The 27492-nt window shown below is 39.1% G+C and overlaps 1 protein-coding gene across 8 annotated transcripts in view; it reads right to left on the reverse strand.

Moving 5' to 3' along the window:
• The window catches only part of LOC129249783 (GIGYF family protein Gyf), a 258790-nt gene that overhangs the window by 168913 nt on the left and 62385 nt on the right, over positions 1 to 27492 (reverse strand). For 7 of the 8 annotated variants that reach the window (XR_008582720.1, XR_008582724.1, XR_008582719.1 and 4 more), the window contains one exon: positions 24824 to 25329. Coding sequence is in view for 1 of the 8 variants with exons in the window: in XM_054889415.1 (XP_054745390.1) it covers positions 24824 to 25231 (408 nt within the window). In the remaining 7 variants the exon portion in view is untranslated. Of the gene's footprint in view, positions 1 to 24823; positions 25346 to 27492 lie in introns of all 8 variants that reach the window. The other variant, XR_008582725.1, reaches the window with a different exon arrangement.

The following is a 27492-nucleotide window of genomic DNA, read 5'->3' on the forward strand; positions in this document are numbered from 1 at the left end:
GTAAATGGGTTCAAATGCACTATTTATCTATTGTATTTGATACAAGTAAAGGCTGACATCACTGCCATTCAAGAGATGCGATGGACCGGACAAGGCAAGAAAAGAGTAAGGCCTTGTGACGTTTACTACAGTTGTCATGTAAAGGAGCGCAAATTCGGTGTTGGATTTGTTGTGGGAGAGAGACTTCGTCGCCAAGTACTGTCGTTCACTCCGGTGGACGAGCGTCTCGCAACAATCCGCATCGAAGCCCGACATAAAAATCGTGCTTGGCGACTTTAACGCCAGGGTGGGCAAGGAGGGAATTTTTGGTCCCATAGTCGGAAAATTCAGCCTGCACAACGAAACATCCGGTAACGGACATAGGCTGATCGACTTCGCCGGGGCCCGAAACATGGTAGTCTGCAGCACCAAATTCCAGCATAAGAAGACTCACCAAGCCACCTGGCTGTCTCCTGATCGAAAAACACGAAACCAGATCGATCATATTGTTATAGATGGAAGACACGCTTCTAGTGTATTAGATGTACGTACGATCCGAGGACCCAACATCGACTCGGATCACTACCTTGTTGCAGCCAAACTGCGCACACGCCTCTGTGCAGCAAAAAACGTACATCTACCTACGCAAAGAATGTTCGACATTGAAAAGCTGCAATCACAACAGACAGCCAGAAGATTCGCCACTCGACTCTCACTCCTGCTCTCAGAGAGTACTACTGCCCAACAAACCGGCATGCACAAACAATGGAGCAACATTTCTCGTTCTGTACGTACCGCCGCCGAAAAAGAAACTGGATTCCGGCGAGCCCGAAAAAACAGTTGGTACGACGAGGAATGTCATGCTGCCGCAGAAAGAAAGGATGCCGCCTATAGGGCCACGCTGCGATCGGGCGCAACGCGAGCCATGTGGGATTGCTACAGAGAGCTAAAAAAGAAGAGATACGTATTATCTGAAAGAAGAAACCAGAGGCCGAAATACGTGAGTGCGAGGAGCTTGAGATGCTGGCCAATAGGAACAACGCCCGAAAATTCTACCAGAAAGTTCGGAGGCTTACAGAAGGTTTTAAGACCGGGGCGTTTTCCTGTAAGAACAAAGACGGCGATCTGGTGACTGACGTACAGAGCAATCTTAAATTATGGAGGGAACACTTCTCCAACCTATTAAACAGTGACAGCTGCGCATGTCACCGAGATTGTGAAGATCCCGATACCCCAATCGGTGACGACGGAATTGTCGTTCCGCTACCCGATCGTGACGAAGTTAGAATAGCGATAACGCGGCTAAAGAACAACAAAGCCGTGGGCGTCGACGGACTGCCGGCTGAGCTATTCAAACATGGCGGCGAGGAGCTGGTAAGGTGCATGCATCAGTTTCTATGCAAAATATGGTCGGATGAAAGCATGCCTGCCGATTGGAATTTAAGTGTGCTCTGCCCAATCCATAAGAAGGGCGATCCTACAATTTGTGCCAATTACCGCGGGATTAGTCTTCTAAATATCGCCTATAAGGTTCTAGCGAACGTATTGTGTGAAAGGCTGAAGCCCACCGTCAACCAACTGATTGGACCTTATCAGTGTGGCTTCAGACCTGGAAAGTCTACCATCGACCAAATATTCACAATACGCCAAATCTTGGAAAAGACCCATGAAAGGAGAATCGACACACATTATCTTTTCGTCGACTTCAAAGTTGCATTCGACAGTACAGAAAGGAGTTACCTGTATGCCGCTATGTCTGAATTTGGTATCCCCGCAAAACTAATACGGCTATGTAAGATGACGTTGCTGAATACCAGCAGCGCCGTCAGAATTGGGAAGAACCTCTCCGAGCCGTCTGATACCAAACGAGGTTTCAGACAGGGTGACTCGCTGTCGTGTGACTTCTTTAACCTGATAATGGAGAACATCGTACGAGCCGCAGAACTTAATCGCTCAGGCGCAATATTTTGTAAGAGCGTACAATTGTTGGCGTATGCCGATGATATTGACGTTATCGGCCTTAACAACCGCGCTGTTAGTTCTGCCTTCTCCAAACTAGATAAAGAGGCAAAGCGAATGGGTCTGGTTGTGAACGAGGACAAAACGAAGTACCTCCTGTCTTCAAACAAACAGTCGGCGCACTCGCGTATCGGCACCCACGTCACTGTTGACAGTTATAATTTTGAGGTTGTAAAGGACTTCGTGTATTTAGGAACCAGCATTAACACCGATAACAATGTCAGCCTTGAAATCCAACGCAGAATCTCTCTTGCCAACAAGTGCTACTTTGGACTAAGTAGGCAACTGAGCAGTAAAGTCCTCTCTCGACGAACAAAACTAACACTCTACAAGGCTCTCATCATGCCCGTCCTAACGTATGGCGCAGAAGCATGGACGATGACAACATACGATGAAGCGACGCTTGGAGTGTTTGAGAGAAAGATTCTGCGTAAGATTTTTGGACCTTTGCATGTTGGCAGCGGCGTATATAGCAAACGATGGAACAATGAGCTGTATGAGCTTTACGACGACATAGAAATAGCGCAGCGAATAAAGATTCAGCGGCTACGCTGGCTGGGTCATGTCGTCCGAATGGATAAAAACGCTCCGGCTTTGAAAGTATTCGATGCGGTACCAGCTGGTGGTAGCAGAGGAAGAGGGCGGCCTCCTCTGCGTTAGAAAGATCAGGTGGAGAAGGACTTGGCTTCACTTGGTGTGTCCAATTGGCGCCGGTTAGCACGAGAAAGAAACGACTGGCGCGCTTTGTTAAACTCGGCCAAAATCGCGTAAGCGGTTATAGCGCCAATTAAGAAGAAGAATTTGATACAAACGTTTTCCAAGAAAGTCAATTTATATCCCAAAATCGCGAAAGTCAGTTGAAAGATACGCAATGAAATGAAGAAAACATTTCAGAAGAGCGAGTTGCGAGCACAAGTAGTGCAGCTATGGCAAATTTCATTAGGCCATGGGAGATCTCACCACCGCCTCAGGTGAACCAGACTACCAGGCCCAGACGTAGACAATCAGAAGAAACAGCATTAACGACATCACAATACCACGCGTAGAAGAGGCACAAAAACTGAAAAAAGTACAAAGGCCAAACCAGGCTAGAGAAAGTTAATCAAGGGAGTCGGAAAAAAGTTTGCTTCTACCCCGTTCAGATGAAAAATGTTATACAGAAAATCCACCTTGTAAAGATAATGTGTGCCCCTTTTGCAACAAATCCTTCGAGATAGATAAGGAAAACAAGTACAAACATAACATAACATAACACACATAAGTACGTTATTAACTGTATTTTGTGTTGTTTGTTGTGATTTCTACTAAAAAAATGTAAAATATCTTTTTGTTTTCAATTAATGAGGTATCAAGCAATTTGCGAATAGAGTATATCAGATTACCCACCACTTTTGACAAAAGACTATTTTTAGTTTTAATGAGATATCTTCGGAATTGCTTATTATAAAGGAGCTTTATTTTGGAACTATCTGACCCTCGAACTTTGTTTCACCTTAGAGGCAATAGATAAGCAGATTTTGAATTTTATTAAGATCAATTTTTATTAGGAAATATAAAATAAAATCAAGTATTTTAATGATTATTTATTGCCCATGTATTTTGGTGCATAGATTGCACTCTTCAGTTAAGGAACTTGTGTTACACGACATGTTTTGTTTTATTATCAGGCGCAAGAACAAACAAAGCAGATGGTTCCGACCCGTGAACATGCCACATATAAATTGACCATGGGAAAAACATGGATTTTCCAGATTCAGGCCACAAACTTCCAAGAATTGGCCTTCTGATTTGTTTAAGATAATGGCGAATGAAAGACGGATCGGAAGTTGAAGTCTTTTAAACTCGCACGGCATATTTCTATTTCTTTATATAAATAGTACATATAATAGTAAGACTAAGGTCTTTTAATAGTACTTCAACAATATTATAAACAACTGGAATATTTTTTATTTATTTATTTATTTATTTATTTATTTATTTATTTATTTATTTATTTAATTATACAAACGCCAAACGGCAATATACTACATAGATTTAATTTATTCAAAAAAGGGAATAATTTATAATAATATAATAATATAGAGGGGGTATTTATTAGTTTGAGATAACAGTAAGACTAATATGTTAATAAATTGAGCAAACAAATTATGTTAGGTGCCGTTTAACAGCTGCAACAAATGCACCAATGGATCCGCCATAGAATTCCACGTCATTATTGAGTGTATTGACTAGATTCGCAATACGATTATGTGGGCCACCAATTACGTAATTTTTGCTTGACTTGACAGTTTTTAATAGGCGACGACGCCTCAGATGTAGGTTAGCCGGCGCAAATTCAAAGCAGGCTGCTGCGTCTGGAGCATCTATCAGGCCATTGAGTACTTTGTAAAAGAAAACTAAGTCTGTCACCTGTCGACGTCTTTGCAGTTCCTCGATTCCGTAATGAATGTAGATGTCATCAGTTGAGGTGCAGCCTTGAGGCTTATACCGGTGGGCTAAAGTCCTGCAGAACTTCCTTTGGACTGACTCGATGCGTTTGATCTGGTAATCTGTATATGGAGACCATATGACAGATCCGTATTCCAGGATCGGTCGTACGAGAGTGTTGAAGAGAGATATCAGCGTGTGCGGATTGGTGAAATCTTTGCTGGTCCTTGTTATGAAACCCAGAACTTTATTGGCTTGAAGCGTGATCTTATCTATGTGTTTACTAAAAGATAGCTTGCTATCCACAATGATGCCTAGGTCCTTGATATCCTCGGTTTCATGGATGTCATCATCATTTAACGTATACATTGCGGCTTCACGGGTGTGTGACCTTGAATACGAGACCACAGCACACTTTTTGATATTTAAATCAAGCTTGTTCTTGGTACACCAATCAGCCAATGTGTTGATATCTTGCTGTAGTAGATTCATGTCCTCGTAACGATTGATTCTTCTGTAGATTTTTAGATCATCAGCGTACAACAGGTAGTCTGAGTGAAGATTGTTTCCAATGTCATTAATAAAGATGTTGAAAAGTATGGGACCCAGGTGTGATCCTTGCGGAACACCTGATTTGACATCGTATTTCGTCGAAAGGTGCCCATCTATTCTGACTTGGAGCTTCCTGTCAATCAGATACGATTGAATCCAACTTAGTGCCCTGCCTTGGATGCCATAACTACTTAGTTTCATTACCAATATCTCGTGGTTGACTCTGTCAAAGGCTTTGCTAAAGTCCGTGTAAATGGAATGTACTTTGGCGTTATCGTTCAAGGCATCGATTAAATAGTTGGTGTAAGTAAATAGGTTGGACGCAGTGGATCTTCCGCCCACAAAGCCATGTTGTCTATTCGAGATGATATCAGTAAAGTGCCACGTAAGTTGAGGCACAATGAGTTTTTCAAACAGTTTAGCTAGCGCTGATTGTATGCAGATTGGTCTGTAGTTGGCAGCATCAGATCTGGGACCGTCCTTATGAATGGGGCTGACAAACGAGAGCTTCCAGACAGATGGGAAGGTACCTGATTCCAGCGAGGTGCTAAAAATATCCGTTAGTGGCTCACAGAGACCGATTGCGCAGTTTGCAAGGAATATGTTCGGCAGGCCATCTGGGCCAGCGCCTTTTCTTGGGTTTAAATTTGTTAGAAGCTTAAAAACTAGATCTTGGCTAACTTCAAATTCACTCAAGGCATTAAACATAGCGTTAGGGTTGCAGACAGACGCAGTGTTATCACGTTGCATATTTGAGGAATAGACACTTTCGAAAAAAGACGCAAATAGGTCGCAGGTCTCAACACCAGTGTTGGCCGACTTATTATTCCAATATATTGAGGAGGGTATATCGCAATTGTTCCTTTTTTTATTCTTGACGAATTTCCAAAACTCATGCGGGTCAGACAACACCTTCAGTTCCATGTTGGAGACGTAATTTTTGTAGCACAAGTTACTCAAATTCTTGCATACACGACGAAGATTACTGAATTTAAAGTAGTTTTCTCTGGTGGGCCTTTTTTTATACGTTGAATGAGCTGATTTTTTTTGTATTATTTTGAATTTTAAGTCGTTAGAGAACCAACAAGGGAAGTCACTAGTTTTTCTGCTGTATACTGGAACGTAGTGAGATATACCTAATTCCACAATGTTGTAGAGGATGCTGATCTTCTCATCGACGTTGTTAGTTGAATATAGATTAGACCAGTCAGTGTTGGTGAAGAAGGCGTTCAGGTTGGTGTAATCGGCATTCTTGAAGGCCCTGTAGGTTGATTTGGCGGATTTTAGGTTAGGCTGTAATTCGACCTCAATAGCAAGCGCCGGGTGGAAGGAATCCATCTTGGTTAGTTCTTGAGTGCTTGTAACTCTTGCTTCAATATTACTGAAGCAGAGATCTAGCAGATTATTATTGTTATACAGTATGGCGTTATATTGTGTACATTCAAGTGAGGAGAAGCCTTCGTATAGCAGATATTCACAGTCAGAGCGAGGAGTGCTACTCGGAAGATTGTAGTCTCCTGTTATCAGGAGTCTGGCGTTAGGGTATTTTTCTTTCAGAAAGAAGAGAGTGTCTATGTGTATTTGGTATGATACAGGGGTTGATCTTGGTGGTAGGTAGGCACAGCCGACGATGAGATCCGCATTATTACACTTTATCCTGATGAACACTTGTTCAACGGTTGTGTCCGCAGTTGCTATGCGATCTGCTTGGATAGAGCGCTTAGTAGCAACAAGCACGCCTCCACCTCGTTCACACCCACTAGTAGATAAATCCCTGTCTCTCCTGAAGATAGTGAATGTATCATCCATGATTTCGCCATCAAGGATGGCTGGGTGAAGCCAGGACTCCGTTATACAGATGACATCAGTGTTACTGATCGCCGTAGCGGTCAGAAATCTGGTTAATTTTGTCCTCAGGCCTCTGACGTTCTGATACAACACTCTTATTGCTGAGGGTTTTGCGATCTTTGCTGAGCGAGCGAAAATTCTTGTTGACTATTTTAGGGGTGCCGTTTATGTATTTAATAGTCTTATTAGTGTCACCATTTTTCTCTAATGTGTCCAACTGAGTGCGCAGGTTCTTGAGATGAAGTAGTTGAGCAGGAGTAAGGTCCGATTTGAAAGCTATCTGGGTTCCATCAACTGTAGTAGGAGGCTTAGATTTTAGAATAGTTAAGGCAATAGTTGGGGACGGAGTTTCAATTAGCAAAGGACGCGAACGTCCAGCTATGGGGCGACCAAGCCTGCGTAGCTTTAGGTTGTCGATGCTAGTTGATAGGTTAGGTGGCAGGATGGCAGATATCTGTGTCCTGTCTTCATCAAGCCTGTCGTTCCCAGAGGCTTTCTTCGACTCCATGACGTTGAGCACTACGACGTTTGATTCACGCCGCTTGCGTTCGTTGAACTCAGCAAATACTTCCTCGGGAGACGTGGAGTTAACGGTGTAGGATGTGAGTTTATTTTCGACTGTGGTTAGCCTATTGTTGAGACGGGCACAAGTATCAGTTAAAGAGGTGTTTTGTTTAGCGATTTTAGTTACATCGTTTCTGAGATCGGCTATGTTGTCCTCGATGGCAGCTTTGAATCTGTCAATCTTTGCTTCTAGTTTCTGAGATAGACGGTTAAACTGATTGTTAAACAATTGCTCCAGTTTGTCCATAGTGACTGTGTCGTCGGCATCATCTGACATCAGGTCTTCTTGGGTGATGACACTAACCTCAAATTTGCAAGTAGCGCATTTCCAGATCACACCATCCTTTTTAATGCTCCTAGCCAATATTTTGTATTCATCAGGGGTAAGTCCCGTGCATTTTGAGTGAATCCATGTACGGCATCCAGAGCATAGAATGCTGGGCTCCATTCTTTCATTAATAATAGTTGAGCAAATACCACATGTGTAGTGATGCTGGTGAGAGCCAAGTTTTTTTGGAGGCATATTTGAGGTTTAAGGGTATGATAGCGTTGAGATATATGCAGAGTATCAGCAAAATTATACTTGAATACTTGAGAGTACACTAATTTGATTTATTTATTAATAACTTAAATATCGGATCAAAAAAAGACAAGCGATAAATCACAGCACTACAGTTACGCGCCCTACGCGTGTTTTTACCGATTTTTATGCTAATATTCTAATTATATCTATTAAAATTAAATGCAAATACATTTGCCTATGCAATCACATTCCAATTTTAAGCGCGAATAAGAAGAAGATTGGAATTACAACAGTATGGTGTTGCCGGATGCCGTCCTTTCAGGATCGAACTCAATTGTGAACGTCTGTTGCTGCAAGTTTTTGACGGTGACAATCATTTTGTAACTTTCTTATTACCGAATAATAAATAATGCCGAGCATATGAGAACCAAAATTTTGTGGTAACAAGAAATTACTATACTTCGGAATGTATGGATGTAGAATTTATAATCTATATCGTAGATTGGTTTGATTTACCAAACATCATTTGACCTATATTCGAGAAGTAAAATTTCATTTACCGCAGAAATAATACGAACGCTTAAATTTTAACATATAAGTTTCTTAATCTAAATTTTACACCAGTTCATTTACAAATCAATCCAATATATTTAACTTATCTATAATAATAAGAAGAAAAGAAGCAGTAGGAAAAGAAAAGAAGGATTTATAAAAGAAAAAAACAAAAGTAGTAATTAGAGAATGAGAGAGAAATTTAATGCCCTAATTTAATGCAATCAAACGTTTTTAAAGTAATTACAGACTTGTGCCCTGAAGTTGAATCTGTTAGGTCCAGCCTTCACAGTGTCGGGTAATGAGTTCCACACTTTAACAGCGTTAATGAAAAATAGTCTAGATAATGCGCGGTAATTAAATTTTGGAACGATGAATTTGTTGTGTCGGCGAGACCTTGCTGATATCAACTTCTCTGTCAGATAGGGAGGAGAATCGAATAATGTAAGTTTGCACAAAAATATGCAATTTCTAGCAGTCAAATAACTATTAAGGCAACAGCCCAGTAACCTTCATCGTCAGGCAGAGATATGGTCATATCTGCCAATCCCATATACATACCGCGTGGCAGTTGGGATCATCGGGATCCTCGGAATGAGAACTTCCTCACCTTCAAATTTTCCATCGCGTAAATCACATTGTTCATCAATTATTGGCGTAAATTGTGTGGTGGTAAGCCAGGCACATCAAGGAGGTTAAAAATTCAATTGGATAGTTGGTGTCTTCATCTTCATTTGTTACACCGTCAACAAATTTGTATAAATGCACTGTTCCAATAATTTCATTCTGAATTATGTAGTTAGTAGTCATCTACATCTTTATTCTTATCCGCTAAAATTGCTCGCTCACTCAACCATTCATTATTTTTGTAGTTAGTAATGACGTTTGGATATACTTCGATGAGACACAGTTACAGAAATTCTGAGGAAATTAAATCAATCCGTTGGATTCGATGACAAGTACACGACCATTACCGATAGTCGGCAATTGCTCAGATAAATCTTTAACTGATGTATCATTTAAGCAATGCAACTCTTATGTTTGTTGTCAGCTGAAGTTTCTTCATATAGCGGCATAGATTCGATTATTTCGTCAGCAACCGTTGATCTTGGAATTACTGGCAGTGTTTGGCGGAGATCGCCTGGCAGTAAAATCATTGCGCCTCCAAAACATCCCGAATCATTGCGTAGATCTTTCAATGTTCGACTAAGTGCTTCTAATGCACGTTTACGCGTCATTGTGCATTCCAGATGATGATTTTCGATGCTGATAAAACTTTGTACCATGCAACGCCTTGCTTCTTCTGTTGAAAATTCTTCGATGAAGGATTTTTAAAAATTCCTAATATTTCATGAGTTATAGCCTTTTTGCTGGAATGGCATCGATTCCGATTCGTCTTGTCTGAAAACCTTGAACGCGTTTCAAATTTTGGGAGGATGTTTTTATATAGGGTGGGCCATATAAAATTTGCTTTTTGAATCGGCTATAAAAAATAAACTAATCAATATGTTTTTAAACTCTTTTTTTATTTTGAAGATAGAACATTGTCATTTATGAATGAAAAAAATTATATCGTTCAAATGACTGCCACGACTGGCTTTACAGTAGGCCATTCGATCAACCCAATTTTTAAGCACATTTTGGGCTCCAATTTCATGAATGGCAACTTCGATTTCGTGTTTTAAAGCATCAATCGTCTCTGGATGGTTCGCATAGCATTTGTCCTGAACGGCTCCCCTCAAAAAATAGTCCAACGGGCTTAAATCACAGCTCCGAGGCGGCCAATTGATATCGGAATTTCGGCTGGTTATTCGGTTTTCAAAAACGGTAGCCAAAAGTTCGAGTGTAACTTTGGCAGGGTGACTGGGGTCCTGTTGAAACCAAATGGCGTCCATGTCATCCTCTTCAATTTTTAGAAACAACTCGTTGAGCATGTCACGGTAACGCTCGCCATTTACTATAACCGCGGCTCCTCGCTCATTTTCGAAAAAAAATGGCCCGATGATGTCGCCAGACCAAAAACCGCACCAAACAGTGACTCGTTGTGGATGCATTTGCTTCTTTCTGAGCCCCAAATCCGACAATTTTGCTTATTGACGTAGCCACCGATGTGAAAATCAGAAAAGAAGACTCACCACTTTGGAAATAGGTTTTCAATATTTCCCAATTTTGTTCAAGCGTATAGCGTCCCATTCCGTAATTGTCAAACCTTGGTGGTTCAAAAAGCAAACGCTATATGGCCCACCCTGTACTTTCCTTCATCGGACACTTCTAGCTCGAAACTATAACTTTTCATTTAATATTTTTAAATAAATCGGAATTGTTGCAAAAATATGCAAAAAAAAATTTTTTTTTCAAAGGAGGATGGTTCCATGTGTAGAAGTCCACGCAAGTGGGGAAAGTTACTGATCGCCATTCACTTGGGAGTGGCCAGGACGATTCTTCTACATATGGTTCAAGCAGCTCACAACGTCCGGGATTAGCCCACGTATCCTCTGGTTAGCTTCCGAACACCCGTTCGGGAGTGAGCTAACGTGAGAAGGCGAAACATTCCAGGATAGCTGGTTGTGCGCTGGGTTTGGGACCCGCCACTTAAAAATCCCCCCAATGAAAAGATTAAAAAAGCCTCGGATGAGAACTGCCTTTACTGATGACGACCCCTGCAAACGAAATAAGGAATATGATTTGAGGGCATGCACCTGGAATGTCCGGTCCCTTAATGGGGAAGGTGCCTCTGCCCGGCTGGTTGATGTCCTCGTGAGAGTAAAGGCTGACATCACTGCCATCCAAGAGATGCGATGGACGGGGCAAGGAAAGAAAACCATAGGACCTTGCGACGTCTACTACAGCTGCCATGTAAAGGAGCGCAAATTCGGTGTCGGATTTGTTGTGGGAGAGAGACTTCGTCGCCAAGTACTGTCGTTCACTCCGGTGGACGAGCGTCTCGCAACAATCCGCATCAAAGCCAGATTTTTCAACATATCGCTAATTTGCGCCCACGCCCCGACGGAAGAGAAGGACGATGCGACCAAAGATTCCTTCTATGAGCGCCTGGAACGTTCCTATGAGCGCTGCCCCCGCCACGACATAAAAATCGTGCTTGGCGACTTCAACGCCAGGGTGGGCAAGGAGGGAATTTTTGGTCCCACAGTCGGAAAATTCAGCCTGCACAACGAAACATCCGGTAACGGACAGAGGCTGATCGACTTCGCCGGGGCCCGAAACATGGTAGTCTGCAGCACCAGATTCCAGCATAAGAAAATACACCAAGCTACCTGGCTGTCTCCTGATCGAAAAACGCGAAACCAGATCGATCATGTTGTGATAGATGGAAGACACGCTTCTAGTGTATTAGATGTACGTACGATCCGAGGACCCAACATCGACTCGGATCATTACCTTGTTGCAGCCAAACTGCGCACACGCCTCTGTGCAGCAAAAAACGTGCATCTACCTACGCAAAGAATGTTCGACATCGAAAAGCTGCAATCACAACAGACAGCCAGAAGATTCGCCACTCGACTCTCACTCCTGCTCTCCGAAAGCACTGCCCAACAAATCGGCATACGCGAGCAATGGAGCAACATTTCTCGTTCCCTACGTACCGCCGCCGAAGAAGAAATCGGATTCCGGCGACGCAACGCGAGCCATGTGGGATCGCTACAGAGAGCTGAAAAAGGAAGAGAGACGTATTATCCGACAGAAGAAACGAGAGGCCGAAATACGTGAGTGCGAGGAGCTTGAGATGCTGGCCAATAGGAACAACGCCCGAAAATTCTACCAGAAAGTTCGGCGGCTTACAGAAGGTTTTAAGACCGGGGCGTTTTCCTGTAAGAACAAAGACGGCGATCTGGTGACTGACGTACAGAGCAATCTTAAATTATGGAGGGAACCCTTCTCGAACCTGGTAAACAGTGACAGCTGCGCATGTCATAGAGAATGTGAAGATCCCGATACCCCAATCGATGACGACGGAATTGTAGTTCCGTTACCCGATCATGACGAGGTGAGAATAGCGATAACGCGCCTAAAGAACAACAAAGCCGCGGGCGCCGACGGACTCCCGGCTGAGCTATTCAAACATGGCGGCGAAGAGCTGGTAAGGTGCATGCATCAGCTCCTATGCAAAATATGGTCGGATGAAAGCATGCCTGCCGATTGGAATTTAAGTGTGCTCTGCCCAATCCATAAGAAGGGCGATCCTACAATTTGTGCCAATTACCGCGGGATTAGTCTTCTAAATATCGCCTATAAGGTTCTAGCGAGCGTATTGTGTGAAAGGCTGAAGCCCACCGTCAACCAACTGATTGGACCTTATCAGTGTGGCTTCAGACCTGGAAAGTCTACCATCGACCAAATATTCACAATACGCCAAATCTTGGAAAAGACCCACGAAAGGAGAATCGACACACACCATCTTTTCGTCGACTTCAAAGCTGCATTCGACAGTACAGAAAGGAGTTACCTGTATGCCGCTATGTCTGAATTTGGTATCCCCGCAAAACTAATACGGCTATGTAAGATAACGTTGCTCAACACCAGTAGCGCCGTCAGAATTGGGAAGGACCTCTCCGTGCCGTTTGATACCAAACGAGGTTTCAGACAGGGTGACTCACTGTCGTGTGACTTCTTTAACCTGATGTTGGAGAGCATCGTACGAGCCGCAGAACTTAATCGCTCAGGCACAATATTTTATAAGAGCGTACAATTGTTGGCGTATGCCGATGATATCCATATCATCGGCCTTAACAACCGCACTGTTAGTTCTGCCTTCTCCAAACTGGATAAAGAGGCAAAGCGAATGGGTCTGGTGGTGAACGAGGACAAAACGAAGTACCTCCTGTCTTCAAACAAACAGTCGGCGCACTCGCGTATCGGCACCCACGTCACTGTAGACAGTTATAGTTTTGAGGTTGTAAAAGACTTCGTGTATTTGGGAACCAGCATTAACACCGATAACAATGTCAGCCTTGAAATCCAACGTAGAATCTCTCTTGCCAACAAGTGCTACTTTGGACTAAGTAGGCAACTGAGCAGTAAAGTCCTCTCTCGACGAACAAAACTAACACTCTACAAGACTCTCATCATGCCCGTCCTGACGTATGGCGCAGAAGCTTGGACGATGACAACATCCGATGAAGCGACGCTTGGAGTGTTCGAGAGAAAGATTCTGCGGAAGATTTTTGGACCTTTGCACGTTGGCAACGGCGAATATCGCAGACGATGGAACGATGAGCTGTATGAGCTTTACGACGACATAGACATAGCGCAGCGAATAAAGATCCAGCGGCTACGTTGGCTGGGTCATGTCGTCCGAATGGATACAAACGCTCCGGCTTTGAAAGTATTCGATGCGGTACCAGCTGGTGGTAGCAGAGGAAGAGGGCGGCCTCCTCTGCGTTGGAAAAATCAGGTGGAGAAGGACTTGGCTTCACTTGGTGTGTCCAATTGGCGCCGGTTAGCACGAGAAAGAAACGACTGGCGCGCTTTATTAAGCTCGGCCAAAATCGCGTAAGCGGTTATCGCGCCAATTAAGAAGAAGAAGAATTGTCAAAGGCTCATTCGATAGCGGCATCTATAATAATTAAGAATCCGTTACGTTTTTATTTTCCTACTTTGACTGCGCATAATTTTGTCAGTTTTAATTTTTTTTGGATTAGTTTTTAATGTAATAATTAATAATCAACAAACACAAAAGATGAAAAATGGATAGTAATTTTTTTGTTTCCTTTGTGCAGCGCTTTAAAAAACCGGGCGAAATTCATGCCTCTACACTAGGATACCCCTTAACCATAGACAAAATTACGTTTAGCTGTCATTTGCGTTTTGTTATTCCATATCAGAAGCGCTTTTGTTATACCACGTCTTGTAAGGGCCTGCCACGTCACAAAGGAACGCGATCGAACGGTATAAAAAGTATCCTACATATGTACGTCTCCTGGTTCTAAGCTACCTCCCCAACAATTTTCAGCCAAATCGATCCAGCAGTTCTTGAGTTATAAATAGTGTAACTAACACGAGACTTTCTTTTTAACACGCTTTTATTAGCTCGGGTTGTGTATAGGTATGTATGTATGTATGTATGTATGAATGAATGTAATGGAATCTTTGAGCTTAATTTTCACTGGCTTCTAAAAATCTGATCGACTTGGAATTTTGCACACCTATCAAGGACCGATGACAATGCAATAATTTGATAAAAGTTTTCCATTATCCTTATTGGGATTGCCAGGATTAATATTTTCTTTTTTTACCTGTGGGCAAAAAGTAAGGTGAATTTGGTTGTAAAATGAAAAATCGTCATTTATTCTTGTAAATCAATTTCATCCCCTTCAAAATAATGCGCTCTCGATGAAATACACTTATGCCAACGAGTTTTCCAATCCCCGAAACATGCCAAATAGTCCATTTCCGGTAGTGGTCTCTTGAGTTTTGGGAATAGCCAGAAATCACACGGAGCCAAATCAGGCGAATACGGTGGTTGCGGAACGATATGCGTGGAATTTTTGGCCAAATAGTCACGAAGAACGAGTGCAGTATGAGACATGTGAGATAAATTTTCCATTATCCTTATTAGGATTGCCAGGATTAATATTTTATTTTTTTAACACACTTTTATTAGCTCGGGTTGTATGTATGAATGACTGTAACGGAATCTTCGAGCTTAATTTTCACTGGCTTCTAAAAATCTGATCGACTCGATTTCTCGTGAGAGCGCTGAAAAATGTGCATTTTTTATAACATTTGCCAATATTGCCTTACCGGTAGAAACATGAATTGGGTATTTTTTTAAACAAAAATTGGGAATTTTTAGTTTCCACACCACCATTGAGGTTAGTATTTAGTGTGCGGTTGTGTAATAGTATATTACTCGTAAACACCTACATATACTAAAAATAAAAAATAGTTAAAAAAAAAACTAAAAAACACGCTTTTATTGCTAATCGAACTAAAAAGTAGAAAATAAAATATAGCTTAAAAAAACTAAAAAACACGCTTTTATTGCTAATCAAACTAAAAAGTAGAAAATAAATTTTAATGACAAAGGGACCTATAATGAAGTAATAGCAAATCGAAGGATCAGTCATAGTCAACTATCTCAGAACAGAATTATAACAAAAATTAAGATACAAATAGAGTAATTCAAATTAGAGTTAAAAGCGTGGGATGCATTTTGCTTCACTTTCATAACCCTCTGTACATAGGTAGTTGCCAATAGAATGATTGTAATATTTACTATATCAATGTAATCTCATACTTGTCAAGAATCGATCCCGACATACTAAAGTGCTTCATATGAAGTTACTTAGCATGTCCCTAACCATCTCCTCACATGCCTAGTTAAAATCAAAATTTGCAAATGTTTAAAACCAAAGTTTTCACTTATAATTATATATAAGGAAAGCTTTGAAATGAAGTTTAAAGTTAATACAGGGTAGGCCATTTAAAGCGGGCCCATCTGGCAACCCTATAACTTTTGACAGGAACGTCAGATCGACTAATGACATAGCGCGTTGGAAGCGTCAGTCCAAGACAATTTTTACCATGGAGCAGTACACTCCAAAAGAACGCGCTGAAATAATTCAGCTTTACATCCAAAAAATCATCATGTCAGACGAGGCTCATTTTCAGTTGAATGGAGGCGTAAACAAGCAAAATTGTCGCTTCTACGCTGCCGAAAATCCTCAATTAGTTGAAGAACAGCCTCTCTTCGATCAAAAAGTGACTGTGTGGTGCGGTGTTTGTGCGGGAATGGTCATCGGACCGTTCTTTTTCGAAAATGAAAATGGAGCCTCTGTCACCATCAATGGAGAGCGTTATCGTGCCATGATACGCGATTTTGTTATGCCAATCATCGAAGAAAATGACATGGAAGGCTACTGGTTCCAACAGGACGGGGCTACATGCCACACTTCACGCGCTACAATCGATTTTTTGAAGCCATTGTTCCCTGGAAGGTTGATTTCGAAAAATGGTGATTTTCCGTGGCCACCGAGATCACCAGATTTGACGCCACCGGACTTTTATTTGTGGGGTTATCTGAAATCCAAGGTATACATCAACAAGCCAAGGACTCTAACTCAACTTAAAAACAATATCCGACGCGAAATCGCCGCCATACCGGCCGAAATATTGGCCAAAACGATGGAAAACGCCGAAAAAAGGACACATTTGGCCATCAAGGCCAGAGGCAAACATTTGAAGGATATCATTTTCAAAAACTAGCTGGAACAAATCTCCTTGAATCAAAATAAATGATTTTTCATATCAACACAAAAAAAAATGTTTTTTCAATGTTTTTTTTCAGAAACAAATGGGCCCGCTTTAAATGGCCTACCCTGTAGATTGAGTCGGAATCAGATCATAATTTCTCTTGAGTCCAAGTAAGTATTCGATTAAAATAAGTCCTTTGTTCTTGTAGAAAGAAAGCATAGAACTTATCGGTTTTGTGAAATATGTTTTATTATAAAAACTTTAAGGTCTTTCAAATCTTGTTATTTGTGATAATTTTCTGTGAAACTAGGTGGGATTTGACTGAAAATAAACATGTATATAGTCACATACATGTAATCTTTATATTTCACGTATTTATTTTCATGCTTTAATTTTTATTAGCGAACAAACAAACTTCTAATATTACAACATGAAGTTTGTTTGGCAAATGTGCTTATTATGCACATTTATTCTTTCTCACGGTTAAAATTGTAATACTTTTAAGCTCTACTCTTAAGGAAATGAGAATCAGTTGTTCAGTTTGAAATAAAGATTCATGCTCGTTCGAACTCATTATTGGCGCAGTCGGGAAAAACGGTGTTCGTTCTCAAATAAAACTATTAGCGCATATAATAGTTAGAGCCGCGAACAGTAAAAAGGATAGTTAGCGAAAATAACTTTTAACGAAAAATAGTTAGTGAAAATAACTGCTAACGAAACAATAGCTAATTAAAATAACTGTTTACGGAAAAGAATAACAAAATAGGAAAAATTGACAATACCCACAAAAAAGAACACAAAAAAAAACACGCACATAAGCTTAAGTGTGAAGCATCGAGAATTGGTAGAGATCCGTGTGTGAATAAACATCAGTGAGGTACCATAGGAAAAGCCACAGGAAGATCAAATCAACCAACTCCAACAGAAGGTCGGTTAGGAAGATCAAATCAACCAATTCTAACAGAAGGTCGGTCAGGAAGATCAAATCAACCAACTCTAACAAAAGGTCGGTCAGGAAGTCCAAGGCACCAACTTTATCAACCTGTTTATTCTACATTTAGTAGTAAGTTAATACAAATATAGGTGAATAACTTAATTTTTTGTTAATTGAAAAAAAAAAAACAAAAAGGGAAAAATTTTATTAATTAAAAATTATTTTCTGCTTGGAATAGAAAGAAAGAATAGCATTAAAATGGAACAATTTGAGGTAGCTAGAAAATATATTTGTGGCATACAACAATTCAATGGCAACACTCTAGACTTACCAAATTTTATAAAACGAGTTGAGTCATTGTCATCCATAATGGAACCCCTTAGTGTCGAACTAAAAAGAATCCTGTTAGGATACATTGAGGACAGATTGATAGACAAAATCTACCGGAGCCAGTTAAGGGCATAATAATAGGTAGAAATCCATCCACAATGTCGGATGCTTATGCCATAATAGAGGAAAACGGTTACTTGAACTTTACCGGTCTCTCATTGAATAATACCAACCGCTACAATAGAAGGCAATCTCAGAATAATAATACCAGCTACAAAAGAAACCATTCAGGAATGCCAAATTATCATCACCCACAACAGAGTGGAAGCTTCCGGCAAACCAATCATTTTCAGCCAAGGAATCAGGGTAATTTTAATAGGGACACTGAATGGCCAACTTCCTCACAATCAAGACAGGACAGGTTCACTCGGCAATCGCGGAATTTTAATGCGTTGCAACGCACTCGACACGAACAAAACAATCAAAATCAGGCAATTGAACCTATGGACATTTCGAGTAATTTTCAAAATTTTCAAATAAGTGGCCTTCCAGATACATGCCCTATATAGTCATAGACAACCCAATTAGAAGGCTCAGGTTTGTAATAGACACCGGAGCGGAATTTAGCATAATAAAACCCGGAGTATGTAATGAGAAATGGAAATCGACTATAGATATAACTCTTAGAGCATGTAATAAAGATATTAGTATTAAGAAAAAATGTACAATACCACTTTTTAAAGAGTTTGGCCTTGAAAATTTCCATGTCGATTTTTTGGAATATAATTTCGCTGACAAATTCGATGGACTCATAGGAAATAACATTTTAGTATCAAGGTTGTCAATATTTCCTACAAGGACCGAGTGATTTCAACTGAGAAAAGTATAATCAAATTATTTTTTAACAGAGAAGAGGAGGAATATTACTCCCGTTCAATGAACGAACCAATTGATCTTTCTTGTCAAGAAACTAATGTGTTTCATAACAGATTGCAGTTTAGAGACGTAATGCAATACATACGGACAGAACATCTGAACAATGAGGAAATCGAAGGCTTAAAGAGAGTCCTCTCCAAATTTTCTAAAACATTTTATAAGGATAGTGACGACCCGACATTTACGAGTGAAGTCAAACATAGGATCCAGACTATAGATGATATCCCCATTTATTCGAAGTTGTATAGATACCCCCAAGTTTATAGAGAGGAAGTTGATGGACAGATTGATCTGATGTTGAAGCAAGGCATTATTAGACCCTCTTGTAGCCCATACAACACACCTATTTGGGTAGTTCCCAAAAGGGGTGGCCATTCCAGTATTCAAAAGTGGCGTATAGTCATCGATTATAGGAAGCTTAACGCTATCACTATAGATGACAAATTACCCATGCCAAGCATGGAAGACCTGTTTGACAAATTGGGGAGATGCAATTATTTTTCTACTATCGATCTGACTAAGGGTTTCCACCAGATAGAAGTGAATCCTAAGGATGTTCCAAAGACTGCATTCTCTACGGCCACGGGACATTATGAATTCCTACAGATGCCATTTGGGTTGAAAAACTCACCTGCCACGTTTCAGAGAATGATGAACGGTGTCCTTGCTGAGTACATAAACAAGATTTGTGTCGTTTACCTCGACGACATTCTGATATTTTCAACGTCTATTCAAGAACATTTGAATTCACTCAAGTTAATACTTCAACGATTGAGTGAGGTTAATCTCAAAATACAACTGGACAAATACTCATTTTTGCAGAGACAGACCGAATTTTTGGGACATATAGTCACTGATGACGGCATTAAACCGAATCCTCAGAAGGTTGAAGCGATTCAAAGAATAGAGCTACCAAAAACGGAAAAGGAAATTAAATCGTTTTTGGGGATCACGGGCTATTATCGAAAGTTCATAAGAGACTATTCAAAGATTGCCTATCACATGACAAAATATTTTAAGAAAGGAGCGGAAATAAATGTTGCCGACAGGGACTACATCAATGCCTTTAAGAAACTCAAGTTACTCTTGATGACTGACCCAATTCTTATCTATCCCGATTATTCTAAAAGTTTCACCCTTGTCACGGATGCATCAAATTTTGCGATCGGTGCTGTCTTAATGCAGAACGAAAAAGTTATATCTTCATCTTCAGTGGAACATTGAATGAACATGAACGTAGGTATTCCACAATAGAGAAAGAACTATTCGCCATTGTGGCGGCAACGAAGTACTTTAGGCAATATTTATGGGGCCGAAAATTCACTATTAAAACGGACCACAAACCTTTAGTTTGGTTGGATTCATTGAAGGAGCCAAACCTTAAATTGCAAAGATGGAAAATCAAATTAAATGAATTTGATTATGAAATTGTACACGTTAAGGGCAAAATAAATGTGGCAGACGGGCTGTCAAGATTGCCAAATTTGGAAATCAATAATAATGAGGAAGAAGACCAAAATGACGCAAGTTCAAACTCGGCGACCGTACATAGTAGGCAAGAGGACAGCTCTTGTTATATTTATAGTACAGAAAAACCAATAAATGTTTACAAAAACCAACTGCATTTCAAAAAAGGGAATACTGTTAAGTTTATAATGCAAATTAAACATAAGAAAGTAAAAAACTTTATAACGGTTACTCATACTAGCAACTTGGTAGGAGTTCTGAGGAAAGTACTGAAGGATAAAAGTGTGATGTGTATTTTTTGCGAGGACGACCGACTTTTTGTACAACTTCAGGATGTCTATTTTTCTAACAACAGAAATCTAAAAGTATTAAGATCCACAAAAAAATTAAAAGAAATTACAGATACGGATGAGGCACTAAGTATAATTAAGGATGAACACCTGAGGAATAACTGTCGTGGCATAAATGAGGTGTTTGCGGAATTGAAATCGAAGTATAATTTCCCGGGGTTTATGAACCTAATAACGAAGTTTATTAATAATTGTGAAGTCTGCCAGTTGGTTAAATTCGACAGGAGACCGGTAAAGGTTCCATACCAGATAAGTGAATCACCAGGTAGTTTTAATGACATTGTCCACATGGACATTTGGTTCCCATTCCGAAACGAAATGTTTTTAACAACAATAGATAAACTTTCAAAATATGACACAGCACACAAACTGGCTGATAGAACTGGGTTAACTATACTCTCTGCTCTGAAGGAAAGAATACGATTTTTGGGAAAAATGAAAAAACTGGTTTATGAAAATGATAGGTGCATGCTACATGAAGCAGTTAAACTGTTTTTAAATGAAAATAACATTGACTCGCACGTAACAACCGCCCATCACAAAGCAGGCAATGCAGACGTTGAACACCTACACGGTACATTGAATGAACACATTCGGATTATAACAGCTGATAGAACAGTGACAGACGAAGACATTGAAGACAAAATACATAGAATAATTACAATTTACAACAACACTATTCACTCAACAACTAAATTAAGACCCATTGACTTTATTGAGAACAATTTTGACAGAGAGAAAATCCAACAGCTTTCAGAACAGTTCAAGAAAGAAAAGCTAGTAAGAACGAATAAACTGAATGAAAAAGAAGAAAATTTCGACTTGACGGATTCAGTTGTACGGAACAGGGACATTCAGAAAAATAGTCTTAAATACAAAAGGCTATCACAATTCCGGAAAGATGATAATTATGTCACAGACACTAGTAATAGGAGAAATAAGAAATATTATAAAACTCAAATGAGACGCAAATTCAAACAACAGATTTAATAGTTTTTGCAGAATGAACGTCTTCACCTTCACCATGCTGATGATGGTAGCAGGATCTGGGGCAAATGAAATTGAAATCTACCAAATAAACCCAGATGGTGGATTTGTGATATATAAAATGGAGCCCGAGGCACATCGTAGATTTAAATACCTTCAAATACTGTTTGGAAAAAACGGAGGAAAATGTAATAAAACTTAATCTTGTGGACGAACATGATAATGACTTGATTCAACGAGAAATTAAACTAACAAGGACAGCTTTAGCAACACTAATTCCACACGTCTATAAGAATAACAGAGCAAAAAGAGGACTTATAAACATTGGTAGATCGCTTGTGAAGATAGTGTGGGGAACAATGGACGACGATGACGCAAAAGAAATTTACAATCATCTACAAACATTGGACAGCAATGCAAAACAAATAACAGACCAAACGAACAAGCAGGTGAAAATCAACAATGAACTGATTAAGAATCTAAATACCGTGGTTGATAGTGTCAACAGGCAACAAAATAAAGTGAATGCACTTTTATCAAATATTACAGCCAAGGCAAACAGGGCGCTCAATATGGTGGAAAAGTTTAGGGTTGTTTTACAAATGTATGCTGACCTTAACATTCTGAATAAGCAAATAGATAAAATATCCGATGTTGTTATGATGAGCACACAGAACATATTACCGCACAACATTTTGTCCGAAAAGGAAAAAACTAAATACAACATTACTGTGGAAACTTTACCTTACCTTAGAACAAGTACTGTGTTCTTTAAAAAGAAATTGATCTTTGTACTACATATTCCAAAATTCGCAACAGAAACCTACTTTAGAGCCCTCATTATACCATCGCCGAACAACAATTATGAGAAATTAGATTTGCCAATAGAAGAAGTGGTGGTTCAAGGAAAGGACGTATACAGGAACAAAGAAAAAATTTTGGTGAAAAAAACCTTATGCTCCATGATGACAACTGTATTAGAAATTCTTTCCAGCAGAATAAAGATTGTAGACTTAAAGCAAATAGAGAGCCTATAATTAAGGAAATTCAATCAGGTCTTGTAATACCAAAATTAACTGAATTTACCAAAATAAATCACAATTGCAACGATCAGCCTTATTTTGTCAAGGGCAATAACATAATGAAATTTTTTAATTGTACAATTAAAATAAAAGAATTTGTGTTTAATAAATTTGATCATGGCGTTCTCATACCACTGAACTTTGTAAACTTTACAAAGATTGTTAATAACGTTACTTTGGAGGAACTTCATCTTCAAAGCATTAAGAACAGAGAAATTATGAAATACATTGAATTTAAGAACAATATAACGCATGGCACTACTATAAATTTGATGTTTATGCTTTTAACGGTAATTATAGTTTTAATAATAAGAATTAAATGTTGTAAAGTGAGAAAGAATAAAATAGAACTAAAACTTTAAGATTACCCTGACCCATTTGCCCGGAGTGCAAAACCTAAGGATGGGGAAGTCATATACATGTAATCTTTATATTTCACGTATTTATTTTCATGCTTTAATTTTTATTCCCACAAAACGCTAGACGGAGACGTCAGCGTATTCTTCAAAATTCTACAACGGTTTAGCGAACAAACAAACTTCTAATATTACAACATGAAGTTTGTTTGGCAAATGTGCTTATTATGCACATTTATTCTTTCTCACGGTTAAAATTGTAATACTTTTAAGCTCTACTCTTAAGGAAATGAGAATCAGTTGTTCAGTTTGAAATAAAGATTCATGCTCGTTCGAACTCATTATTATATAAATGAAAAATTTTGAAAATAAATGTTGTAGAAAAATTGTAATTTGAAACATTTGCAAAAATATTTTGGAAAACTCATTTTTGGATTCCCGCATCATCATTTATTGATTTCTGAGTTCATTAAATTCTTTTTATATCCGTGCGACGAATTGTTCATTTCCTATATAGTGATTTGATTTAATTTGTTTTTCATTAAAAAATGTTTTGTTTTGTCTTGTTACAATATTAATTTCTTTATTTAGAGAGTTTTATATAAATTACCTTTAGCAAGTTTTAATATTTTTTGCTTAACGAATGGGCAGGATATTGTAATTTTGCGAACTCAATGGGCACTGATATTTATACTAAAATAATTATTTCCAAAAAATGAATAACAAGCGATCGCAGAATATTATTCTTGTCAAAAATACGAAACATAATAATGAAACTAACTATAAACAATGGTGTAGATGGTTTGAGCAAATGTAAGTAATCAGTGGACAGAAATGGAGGTTTTCCTTTATACATATAACACGGGACCGAGTTATTACGGAGGTTTTCGTGTTATCGCGGCTAGAACATTTACTCCTTTCACATTCCATACCATTTGCAAAAAAACCCAAATGAATGAAATTCGCGGAAAATAACTGCATTTTTTGTTGTTTTCATCAGTTATTCAAAGATTTTTTTGACACTTTTTAAATAGACTTAACATCATTTTTTGTTGTTGCTTTTGTAATGTGTGTGATTATTTTTTTGCTTTTTTATTTGTTGTTGGAATTCTCGATCAAAGCTAACATTTTATATTTTTCTTCACTATGGAAAGATATTCTTGACAAAGTGTAGTTCTCGACATGTTCGAGCAAACCGAGCAAATGATCAACGGATACCCCCACACCAATGCGATACTCATTACACAAAATTTTTATAGCGGGAGCTCAAGAAAAACTAGTAATTTGAGGAATGACTTTTTTGTCAACACTTTGTTTGTTTTACAAATTATTCAAACACAATGCTAACACCGTTGGAAAGCTAGAGAAGTGCTGATGATAAATGAAATTGACAATTTTTGTTTAGCTACTCAAATTGTTCCAAAGCTCGAAAATTTCGAAAAAAAAAACAGCTATTGAGAAGTTGAATAATTAACGGGTATCTAGAGCTCTGCCAAAGATTTCATGCCTACTACGGAATGGGGGAAGGGCATTTTTAGCATCTTACGTAACAGTGCCGTATGAAATTTTTTTTCTGCTTTTGGTTCATACAGCCTGTGTATTTTTATATTTGTATCAAACACTTCAGATATTTCCAGAAAAAAATAAAAATTGAATTAGAAGAAAAAATGTTTCAGTAATACCCAGTTCTTTTTTTTACTTACTGTTGGAATCGGTGGCGCTTGTGGTAACAGCTCTTCGTCTGTGCTTGGTGTAAGCGCAAGAGGCAACTGCACTTTCTCAACAAATATCGTCTTAAATGCTGGTAATATTTCAGGCATGTTATAGTTTTTATCAAACAACGACAGCATTTCTTCACGACCATAGCGAAATTCTGGAAATGTATTCCTTGGAGCTAGAGCATAAGAAAATTGGGTGATCGCTGGCGTAGTCACATTTGAAATAATGCCAAAAGAATGGTGACCGCCACTACTTCCACCATTATTTGAATTGGATGACGTGGTCACAACGTTACCGCTGTTGGACAACGATGTACCGCCACTAGATAACAAGTTTGTGTTATCTGCCATATTACGCAGCCATTCTGGGCCAAACTTCATTGAGTCTGTCATTTTTCTCAAAAGTGGAAGATTAATATTCGTAAATATTTTTGCGTAAAACAGAAGGTTTTTTGATAAAGCTGCTCGTCAAACACGATGCACAATTTGGGCTGTAATAAAAGAAAACTAATTCTGTTATTTCGAGAGTATTATACTTTTAATTTTTTTTGTGTAAATACTTATAACTATCCGTATATTTGGTTATTAACTTACTTATAAGTGCAAAGAAACAACTTTTGAAATTATGACCGACCTATCGTTGAAAACTTATATAGTGCCCACGCTCACCGAAGTTACCGTATATCGTGTTTGTTTCCTGTGAGATACACAAAATTGAGCAAAACTTGTGCCCGTCGAAAAAAACTGCTTCCGATTGGTTAAATATTTACACAATACATCGGTTTGAGTTTGCTTATATGGACACATCCGTGTTATCAGTTACAATTTTTCATTGTATTGTTTACGTATTTACTTACGTTAAAATTCAAATGAATCTCTTACAATATCTGAGTTCGATCACTAAATTGTCGAAGCAAAGACATAAATTAATGGCAACACACTTGACTTACTTTATTTCCAACACTTCGCTTCTAAATGTACACGTTCAGCTTAAGGCTGAATCACTGTAATACTTTTCGTTTATTCGCTTTACATGTTTAATAATACGTTCACATAATCTTATTACATGTGCTTAACTCCTACTACTTTTTCGTGCTTAACACCAAATCCGTAATTAACACGTGAGCTTACCTATATAAAATTTCGCTTCTGAAATTCGAGATTATAAAATAATCCTAGATTATTACCATACTTTTTACATACAACCTTTTATTATCGATAATTATTTCACGAATGTACGGAGAAACGTCAAAATAAAGACTAAATAAAACGGACGCTGGCAAAGAAAAAAGGTTTGTAGACATAATTCTAATATTGAAGGTTGAATTAGTTTTAAAGGTGACACACAGATGGCGCTATTTATCACTTTATCGCGTTGGCAATACTGAATATATATTCATGACAAAGCCTCATCCCTAGGCTCAGTTTATCAGTATCTGTCATTTCGCTGAAGTATAAACAACGCAGTGTTTTCGTGCTCCGAGTATGTCAACTTTCGTGCCGTCGAAACGCAATTTGCGGGAAGCTTTGCTTTTCTGCTTCAATTTGAAAAAAAATACAGCCCAAGCCCGTGAATTGCTGCAGGAGGCCTACCTAGACCATACGGCCAAGCAGAATATTCACGGCAAGAAAATCATGCTCTGCATTTGGTGGGATCAGGTCGGCGTCGTATATTTTGAGCTGCTCCAACCGGGCGAAACAATCACGGGGGATCGTTACCGACTGCAATTGATGCGTTTAAGCCGGGCATTGAAAGAAAAACGGCCGGAAACGGTAAAAAGGCACGACAAGGTTATTTTGCAACATGACAACGCTCGGCCGCATGTTGCTCAACTTGTCAAAAAATACCTTGGAACGCTTGGCTGGGAAGTGTTACCCCACCCGCCGTATAGTTCAGACATAGCTCCCTCCGATTATCATTTGTTCCGGCATATGAGTCTCGATTTGGCGGACCAGCGGTTCTCCTCGTACGAGGCTACCAAAATGTGGGTTGAGTCATGGATAGCCAAGCAGCGGCCAGAATTTTGGAGAAACGGCATCCGGAAATTGCCCGAAAGATGGGCGAAAGTTGTAGCTAGCGATGGCCAATACTTCGAATAAAATATTTTGTACCGTTTTTTCACAATAAAGCCCCAAACTTCGAAAAAAACCTTTAAAACTAATTCAACCTCCCAATAATATTTTTTTATATATTATTTATTAAACATTCATTTTAAGAAATAAGCGATCACACTGGTACAGAGAAGCAGCCGAATTCCTTTTGGAGTTGTGGCAGGAAAAGCTGGCGATGAAAGAAAGCTACTGCAAAGAAACAAACATAGGTATACATGGCAGTAGAAATGGCCACAAGAGGATTTGTGTTTTCTTCGAAAGAAATAAAAATCAAAATTGATCTAATAAATTTAGGTAACTTTGTTCAGTAGCAAAATTTTAGTATGTAGAGGGTTTTCCAAACAGAGGTGTTATTTTGATATTCAAAGAATATTTTTTAATATAAATGATCGGATGGTTATTTCATTATAAAGAGGAAGGTATGAAGTTAATAGTGGAAAATAACATAAGGCAAATGACCACCACGACCACGCTTACAGGACAATATCCTTTTCATGAAATTTTCCGTAACCGAATTGCAAATTCAATTGCGAATTCACACG

This window comes from Anastrepha obliqua, chromosome 6 (assembly GCF_027943255.1).
Source record: "Anastrepha obliqua isolate idAnaObli1 chromosome 6, idAnaObli1_1.0, whole genome shotgun sequence".
Lineage (NCBI taxonomy): Eukaryota > Metazoa > Arthropoda > Insecta > Diptera > Tephritidae > Anastrepha > Anastrepha obliqua.